The sequence below is a fragment of the Lathyrus oleraceus genome, chromosome 1 (assembly GCF_024323335.1).
Source record: "Lathyrus oleraceus cultivar Zhongwan6 chromosome 1, CAAS_Psat_ZW6_1.0, whole genome shotgun sequence".
Taxonomy (NCBI): Eukaryota; Viridiplantae; Streptophyta; class Magnoliopsida; order Fabales; family Fabaceae; genus Lathyrus; species Lathyrus oleraceus.
Genome location: NC_066579.1, coordinates 458361728 through 458371580, shown reverse-complemented (window position 1 = coordinate 458371580; position 9853 = coordinate 458361728). Strand labels below are relative to the sequence as shown.

Sequence of the window (9853 nt, the reverse complement as noted above, 5' to 3'; positions counted from 1 at the left end):
GGGAAACACTTTATCATAGTCAACAAGAATTGTCCACGGATCAGTAATCGGAAAATGCTTGAGTACCCTAGACTGAAAACATGCCAGAAAAATATTTAGTAATTTTATACGAATTATTATTAAGTTACATAAAAATAATATGATACATGAATATCACCTGAAAGAGACAATTATTTCTTGCCATTTATTTGGTCTTGAACTTACTTGTTTTTTCTAGTTTGGCATACAAGTAAATCAAACATGAAGCTCCCCATTTATACTAATGAATCCTTTATAGGTATAAAAAGTGATGAACATATACAACACCAACGTATGTGTGACTTTTATCCACAAATACGGTTGTGTCAACCAAGTACAAGAAATAGATCCTTGAGACACATTGTTTGGGATACTCTCTGAGTGCATCAATACTGAAATGTATAACAATAGAAGTTAAATGGAAATTGTATATGGCCTCCAAAATTTAAATTATGTAGGGCATTCTCATGTCTGGATAATCTCGAGATCGACCTTACAAGGTCCAACTCCTAAGTGTTGATACATCAAATATAGTGCTTCAAATCTCTGAATTAGATAGTGATCAAACAGTTGGACCCTAATTAGAAGATAGAGAAGATAAGATACATCATCTAGAGTGATGTTCCTCTCACTAATGGGAAGATGAAATGAATATGTCTCTGAGTGTCATCTCAAAAAAAAGTTAACAGTAATCCATAGTTTATGAAGTTGAATTTAGCCTTGGATACATCCTTAAGCTCATATATTGTTAATACATCATGAAACCATTCATCCTCAATATGGGTGGTAAAATAGGTTGTGGTCCGCTGACTCGTTCCATGCACCCGCCAAAAATTGGCGGGTTGGATTGGGATTTTGGGCCCGTTTAGCCCGCCCCGTCAAAGCGAAAAAATATGTAGGCTAAAGATATAATGGGGCGGGTTTTGCCCGCTTTCCCGTTAAATTTTTTTAAAAAAATAATGGTATTAAATAGCCCAAAACATGTGAGCCAAATTAAATAGTGGTACTATTGAATTTACCCTAAACATGTGAAACCTCTTTGCTTACACGCTACCAATTAAGTACCAACATATTTAAATTCAAATCTCACTATCTCTGTGACGTATATACACAATGCAGAGATAGCATCTTGCTCTTTCTCTTAGATCTGCTTCTTGTTGGACAACTAGAGGTATGTTCCACATTCACAACATTCACAAGCAGATATGCTCCTTGTTTCCACATTCACAACACAACTTCATCATTCTTCTCTACAACCTTAACCTAAAGTAACTAAATTTCTATATCTTCAACTGTTACTATACATTATTATTGTGTTTTCCTATTCACTTTTGTAGCTTACATGCTTTATAATTAACACATCACACTCATTCATTTTATCAATTGGAATTTCTAAACTCTTCATAAGCTCATATTTTACATCGTTGAATTCTTATTTATTCATAGTGCTAAAATTTTGATCATTTCGAAATGATTAAGTTAAGTTAAGGTTTGCCTTAATTAGTTTAACAACTGAATGTGTGATTAATGCTAAACCTGTTTTCATTTGTTCCAGTTCCTAGTTATGTCATGTATTAGATTTCTAAGACGAAATTCTTTAATGTAATTAATGTATTGTATCGTTGTGTGTCTTGATAATTAGATGTATTGGAATTTAGTTTTTATCTATTTTCTTCCATTGTTTGTTCATTAACTAACTGTGAATTATAAATATGCAAAATGGAAAATTAGTAGCATTAATCACCAAATCACATATTGTATTATAAACTTTGAACGATATAAAAATTGAAGTTAACAAAAAGTTTAGTTTTTAATACAGTATGTGATTGTGGTTTATAGAAGATTAATTAGTAGCTTTATTTTCCTTTGTGGTAAGCTTGTATTCAAGACTTTGCAAGGTCAACTTGTATTAGGTTTCTAAGAGGGAATTATTTTATGTAATTAATGTATTGTATCATTGTGTGTATTGATAATTAGATGTATTGGAGGTTAGTTTTTATCTATTTTCTTCCATTGCTTGTTCATTAGCTAACTGTGAATTATAAATATGGAAAATGGGAAATTAGTAGCATTAAACACACAATCACATAGTGTATTATAAACTTTGCACGATACAAAAATTTAAGCTAACAAAAAGTTTAATTTTTAATACAATATGTGATTGTGGTTTATAGAAGATTAACTAGTAGCTTTATTTTCCTTTGTGGTAAGCTTATATTCAAAACTTTGCAAGGTCAGCTTGTATTAGATTTCTAAGAGGGAATTCTTTGATGTAATTAATATATTGTGTCGTTGTGTGTGTTGATAATTAGATGTATTAGAGTTTAGTTTTTATCTATTTTCTTCAATTATTTGTTCATTAGCTAACTGTGAATTATAAATATGGAAAATGGAAAATTAGTAGCCTTAATCACACAATCATATACTATATTATAAACTTTACACGATACAAAAAATTAAGCTAACAAAAAGTTTAGTTTTTAATACAGTATATGATTATGGTTTATAGAAGATTAATTAGTAGCTTTATTTTCCTTTGTGGTAAGCTTGTATTTAAAATTTTGCAAGGTCATCTTGTATATAGAATATTAATTAGTAGTTTTATTTTTCTCATGTCTGAATGTTTATTGTGTTTTAGGACATAGTTTGGATATGGATTTCTTAGTTCCAATTGATGGGAGTGATAATGTAAATTTGGATCTAACTGTTGAATAAGATTGTGAGTTGGTGAATCTAATGTGTTAGGGGAACCTAGTAAAATAAAGAACACTAAGAGAAAGCAAAAATCCCAGGTTTGGAAGTTTTTTACTATGATAGAAGGGTTGGATAGTGAGGGAAGAAAAAAAGCAAAATGCAATGCATGTGGTTCATCATATTTATTTGGAGGAAAAGGATATGAGACATGTTCTCTAAAACGTCATCTTGAAGTTTATAATAAAGGTAATTTTGGAGATGTTGGTTAAATAATGTTAGACATACAAGGAAAGCTAAAATCTTTAAAGGTTGATAATTTGATATCTCGTGAAATGTGTGCTCGACTAATTATCAAACGAGATATTCCTTTTAAATCTGTTGAGTTTGATGAGCTTACAACTTGCCTTTAGTACCTGAATCCTAATTACATTCATATCACTATAAATATCGAGGAGGCTGATGTTGTGAGAATATATAAAAGGGAAAAGGGAAATATTAAGATAGAAATGACGATTTTTAACGATTTTTCAAAACATTCGATAATATGTGGGGGTACAAGAATTTATAAAAAAATCTGATATATTTTTTTAATAATATTTTAAGTGTTTGATAATTTGTCTATGAAATTTGTTGTAGAAATGCTTTACCTGCAGGCAGATTTTTATGCGGATTTTGGATTACATGCATTTTTTCTTATTTAAAAATCGATACCTAATTTTATGCATTTTTATCGATTTTTTTTGAAATATCTGATAGTTTATGTATTTTTATTGAATTTTTTAAAATATTAGATAATTTTATGCCTTTATAGTATTTTAAGTGTTTCATTTTTACATATAGAATTTATTGTAGAATTTATTGTACAAAAATGGATAAAAAGAAAAGAAAAATCTTATACACCGGTTTATTAGTAGCAGAACAAATCATAAGATACATAAATCTAAGAATTTAACTAAAATTTCAATAACTATTTCTAACATAATCAATTAAAACACTCCATGTTCTTTTGAAGTATTTCCCTTTTTTTTCTTCTTAGTTTTGTTCCTTAAACATTTTGTTATGCTCTGAAATATTTCAAAGTTATAGAATCAAAATAAGGCCAAATAATAGAGTTTTGGGCCGGTCCACTAAAATAGCAAGTTCTCATTTTTGGGCCGATCCATAGAAGCGTGAATAAATAAATATTACTCATTCTGTAAAATTTCTTCTACACCCCTTCTTTTGCTTGATTTTGTACATGTTCATCTTCATTATCACTAATAACATGTAAATTACTACTGTGACTATTGTTGTTACTATGGTTGCTTTTGTCTTCTACTACAGGCTTCACAACAATTTCAACTGGGTCAATTTCATGAGTACTTTGTGATGGAGCTAGTTGATTCTTTTTCTTCATCTCTTTACTTTTGCCCCATACAACAGCATATAACCCACATACAATCAATACTGCTCCAATAATGCTGAAATTAACAAAAGTAACAAACCCATGAGTCGTCTCAAATTTTTAAATATGACAAATATAGATCATATTTAGTTTTGATTTAATCACAATTTAACTGTGAAAAATATTTCATAAGGTATCATTTAATTACGGTTTAACTATGAAAAATTGCCTATCATGGATAGTAATTCATCTTATTCGTCCTCAAAGACGATTTTGATTACTGATCAGATGAATTAAATAATCAAATTTAATTTTTATTTCTAAAATTCAAAAAATATTAAATTCAAATCAAAATCATCTAATCTTAATCGAACTCGAACGATGATAAACGCATACCTTCCGAGGTGTAGTTTCTCATTCAACAATGTACAACTAGCCAATGCCACACAAACAAGCATCAAAGGACTAAAAACAGATGCAAACAATGGTCCTCTCATGTGTACACACCAAGAAATAACACAAATCATTGCTCCAGAAACCACTATACCCTGCACCAATCAATTCACATATATCATATAATAAATAAACTCCAACAATAATATATAATTAATTAACACTAATCATAATCATACCGCATAAGCAACAGTTAGTAACCTAATATTCCACCCCAACTTCCACTGACTAAACTCCCTCTCAAAACAAAGAGCAAACACAATAGAAAGCAATGAAGCCCAAAAGGACATCAATGCTGTACTTGAATAATGTGTTGGATATTTTTCACTCATCTTTGCCTGTTACATACACAAACTTAATTAGTTAATTAATTAATCAATCAGCCAAAATCTCTAGTTTGTCAAAAACTATTATATTTAATTAATTAATATATAAACTTACATGAATAATGAGCCATAATGCATAAGAGCTGCTACTAGCCAAAGCACATAGAGAACCCAAAATGGTATTCCTAGTGGAGATTGTAGCTTGTGGTGAGTGCGCTGATACGACACCGTTTTGGTGATGCAAAAGGTTTAAATGGAATGAACCAATGTTTATTTCAATACCTTTCACAAATGTTAATACCATTGCTCCACTTATTCCAGTCATTGTACCTATTATCTTTGCCTTTCCAGCTTTTGTTCTCAAATTTAATTTTTCCATACTGAAATTAAATATCACCAAAAATATATTAATTTTATTGTTTGGAAAGAAATAATATTTAGTAAAAATTAGGGTTACTTACCCGAAGGAAACCGCCATGATGAAGGTTATAGCTGGTATAAGGTTGGCCATTGCTGATGCAAATGTTGGTGAAGTTAAAGCCAAGGCTTCTAAGTAGAAGTTTTGAGCTAATGATCCACTACAAGTAAAAATCAAAACCTTACTCACTTAATATTTTTATAAAAAAATAAATTAAACTTGATTATAAATGTTATATTCGACACTGACACATACATTTTAGAGCATCTGATATATCACTTTTTACTATTTAATTATTTGTTAAAAAAAAATACACAACTTTTAAAAGAAATATTTTTATATTAGTTTCTTTTTAGTGTACATGTTAACATTTTTATCAAAAAGATCTATACCAAGACATAAAATATAAAACCAAACTTTTCAACTTATGATTAACAAAACAATGCAAGATACATAAATGTATCTTTAGAATGAAAAAGTTCTATAATCCTATTCAAATAAGCTACACAAAAGTTGCATGATGAAAAGAAACATAAAGAAGCAAAATGGTTGTATCTTTTTTGGCAATATGCTTATTGATGTAACTCTAGAAAACACACGTAAAGATAGCAACTAGAAACACAAATGAATGGTTAAGAACTAGTCACACATACTTTATATACGTGGACAGTACAAATCGCCATTCAAACAGAACCAAAACAAAAACCTCATTCAAACGTTAATTAAGGAGTTATAGCTAGAACGTTACATACCCAAATAAACCACACAGAAATGACTGAAACAGTATCTTCCATGTCATCTTTGTCCTCTTCTTCCTGCATCAAACAATTAGGGTTTCACTCTCATTATCATGCATCAAAATACATACTCCATTAAATCTTCAAAACAACATTATAAAATATATTAAACCCTAGAAAATGAATATATATGCGTATATATGTATAGGTTGAAAGATGAAATTTGATTATATGAATGAAACTAAGGATGATGAGATGATGAACCTTTCAATGAAGAAAGCAAGTGGAGCTATGAAAGCGGTTGAGAATATGAAACGGTAAGCAACGACGATTTTTAAGTTCATGCCATCGTTAACAGCAAGTTTGTAGAGAATATTAACACCAGCAAATGCTATTTGAACCATAACCATTAACAACGAAGGTTTCAAACCCTGCAATACATTACATATACTGTCCTTCATCATCAAGATCACAAGAATGACCTAGGATGATTTAGACCTAGTCACAGATATAGAAACTTCAGTTAATAATTATGACAGTGTAAATTGTTATAATAGTGAGGTGTAAGAGTGTAAATATATATAGTGGAAGGAACAAGGGTTGGTATATATGGTGATTCTAAAAGTGAAAAAAAGTGGCTTTGTTTGTTTGGTTTACCACGTCATCATATACATTGGAAAGTTGCACGATTTAATCTCTTATTTGACACGTGCGAATTTTGTTTTGGTGAGCCTAAATATCAAGAGTTTTCCCAAAACTATGCAAACACTACATGGAGTCTATAGCTATGCATGAAACTTGGTGATGAACTTGATTTGCAAGGTTTACCTCTTTAACAGCAACACAAAGTTTAATGCTCTCAATGGACTGTTTTCTAATTTTTTTTCTCCGTATGATCAATCCAACAATCAGTACTGTCTTCAACATGTTAGGTAGGCAAGGCCACTCTAACTAGAATTCTAGATTATGTGAGTGTACTTACAACATCTACTGTATTTGGAAGGGAAGAAACCAAAGTAAAAATGACAAATTCTCTTCCACCAATGTCCACAATCTATTTGTTGAAATTCTACAAGCAAACATCATCGGTATTACATTGAAAAGAGACAATTTTCATTATCCAATCGTTTATACATAGATAGGAGGCTTTTATTATCCATTTCAGGAGTTGCATTGTTGCTTAGATGGCAGATATTTTCTCTTACGATGCTTCATCTTTAAGATAATACTTTTTTTTTAGTGACAAACGAAAAAGTGCAATACGGAAAGTCATTGAGAGTGATTAAGATTTGTTTATGACGTTGGAGAGTCTTTACAGGTGATTCAGTAATGTGTTGAAGGGTAATTCAATATTTTAGAATTTCGCCTATGTGACATTATTATTTGTGTATATATAGTATTGTAGCCGTCAACAGTTGTATCCACTGAATATTGTAGTGCGGTGTGTTTGCAATCATTTTGATGTAACCATTTTATCATAGTAGTGGAAGTTTCTTATTATCTCTTCTCTATCTTCTCCCGTCTTCATCTTCTTCATCTTCTTCACCTTGTGCACCAAAAATTGATATCTAGAGCTCCGATTCAGATCCACAAAGAAACACAGGGAAACACAAGTAAACGGTGAGTCGTTGTGTGATTGATTTTGTTTCTTGAGTTCGTGTTGAGATTTTGATTGAAATCGTAACAGAATCATATTTTTTTTGATTTTGTGGGATTGGGAAACACTAGTGTTTTGGTGAGATCTGAGTGTATTGCACAAGGTTAAAGATGAACTGAAATGGTAATCTGAATACTAAGCTTCCAGTGTTCGATGAAAAGAACTGGAATCAGTGGTCGATTCAGATGCATGTGTTGTTCGGCGATCAAGATGTTCTTGATCTCGTCAACGATGGTTACGTTCAAGTTGCACTTCTAGAAAATGCTATGGATGCACAGAGAAATACTCAATGTGATATGAGTAAGAAGGATCAGAAGGCGTTATTCTACATCCACCAGTGGGTGAATGTGAATGTGTTTGAGAAAATCGTTGATTCAACGACGGCGAAGGCTGGACACACTAGTACGGTACTACGGCGGCGATGCATCAGTGAAGAAGGTAAAGTTTTAGTCACTACGTAAGAAGTGTGTGAATCTCAGCATGAAGAATAATGAGAAGGTACCTGACTACATCTCTAGAGTGATTTTGAACACAAATGAGATGAAATCGTGTGGAGAAACTCTCTCTGAAGAAAACATCATTGAGAAGGTACTTATATCTCTTACTCCTCAGTTTGATTACATCGTTGTAGCAATTGAACATTCTAAGGATTTGAACACCATGATAATTGAAGAGCTACAAAGCAGTCTAGAGGCGCAAGAGTTGCGTCTGACTGAAAGAACCTCTGAGAGAGAGGTAGAGCAGACTCTTAAAGCTTCTTTTATCAAGAAGGACCAGAAGCAATCCTGGTCAGAGACCAAGAAAAGACATGGTAGGTCTCAGGAGTCAGAAGCCTCCAATTCTGATGAGAAGAAACATCAGAAGGGAAAGGAAAAGCTTGATAAGAGAATGGTTCAATGCTACTACTGTAATAAGTTTGGTCACTTTGCTAAATATTGTTGGTCAAACAAGGAAAGGAAGTTAGAAGAAGCAAACATAGCTAGAAAAGATTATGATGATGAAATTGTGTTATTGATGGCTTATGAATCTAATGATAATGTACCTGTGCGATTGACGATTTATGATTCTGAAGGAGACTCTAAATATCAGTCAGAGTCAGAAGATGACTCTGAATCTGAAGTCGAGTCTGATTCTGAATATGATTCAGAATCAGAAGATGAGTTAGAATCTAAAGGTTCTTAAGAAGATTCAGAATTTGAGGGTTATGAAGATGAGTCAGAGTCAAAAGATGACTCTGAAGCTGAAGATGAGTCAGAGTCTGTAGGTGACTCTGAAGATGAAGAAGACTCTAAAGGCGAGTCTGACTCTGAAGGAGAGACTGACTCTGAAGGTGAATCTGATTTTGATTTTGTTTCTGATGGTGATTCATACTCTGGTGAAGATCCATACTCTCCGAATATTCTAGACTCTGAAGGTGGTCATGCCTCTGAAGGTGGTACTTTTGAGGTTCTTGCATCTTATATTGTTCCAGTATCCGAAGAAGATTCTGAACAAGGTCAGAGGCCACAAATAATAAAAAACATACCAAGAAGGTTTGTAGAGCTTGACATGTTACAAGATACTGAAGTAGACTCTAAGTGAAAAGTTATTCAGTGTGCCATGTTAGTAGACTCGGAATCAGTAAGTATTGAAGAACTCAAGAAGAAAGTGTGGTTGAAGGCCATGAAATATGAACTTGAGCTTCTGAAGATATTCGAGCTGCTGAGTTGTAAGGCTGATGTCACACCGTAAAAAATAAATCACAAATTGGATTCTAATTCTGGAGGTGATGATATAGATGCTACAACTTTCAAGCAGTTGGTTAGATCTATAAGTTATTTGTGTGATACTAGACCTGACATTTGTTATGTAGTTGGAATGATTAGTAGGTTCATCAGTAAACCGAAGTGGTCTTATTACCAAGTCGCTGTCAGGATTTTGAGGTATATAAAGGGAACTATGAAGTATGGAGTTTTGTTCCCTTATGGAGAAAAAACTAATTCAGAGCTGATGTGTTACTCAGGCTCGGATTGGTGTGGAGACAGATTTGACAAAAGAAGTACTTTTTGATATTTGTTTAAGTATCTAGGAAGTCCTATTTCTTGGTGTTACAAGAAGCAACCAGATGTTGCTTTGTAAACCTGTGAAGCAGAATGTATTGCAGGTGGTGTGGTTGCATGTCAAGAT

General features: G+C 32.2%; 1 protein-coding gene across 1 annotated transcript; it reads right to left on the bottom strand.

Moving 5' to 3' along the window:
• Positions 1 to 3739: 3739 nt before the first annotated feature.
• Positions 3740 to 6553, bottom strand: LOC127115922 (WAT1-related protein At1g25270). Its single transcript, XM_051047338.1, has 7 exons — positions 6295 to 6553; positions 6046 to 6108; positions 5337 to 5453; positions 4991 to 5255; positions 4729 to 4887; positions 4493 to 4644; positions 3740 to 4172 (listed from the first exon to the last, which is right to left on the bottom strand). Exons 1-7 carry the CDS (start codon positions 6492 to 6494, stop codon positions 3920 to 3922), a joined length of 1209 nt encoding a protein of 402 aa, XP_050903295.1. The 5' UTR covers positions 6495 to 6553; the 3' UTR covers positions 3740 to 3919.
• Positions 6554 to 9853: the final 3300 nt, after the last annotated feature.

Coding starts and splice junctions, on each gene's coding strand:
- LOC127115922 (XM_051047338.1), bottom strand. CDS start 6,494: ATGATGAAGGACAGTATATGTAATGTATTGCAGGGTTTGAAACCTTCG. Junction 4,888..4,990: donor CATTATGGCTCATTATTCAT/GTAAGTTTATAT, acceptor TGTATGTAACAG/GCAAAGATGAGTGAAAAATA. Junction 4,173..4,492: donor GAGAAACTACACCTCGGAAG/GTATGCGTTTAT, acceptor TGTTAATTTCAG/CATTATTGGAGCAGTATTGA.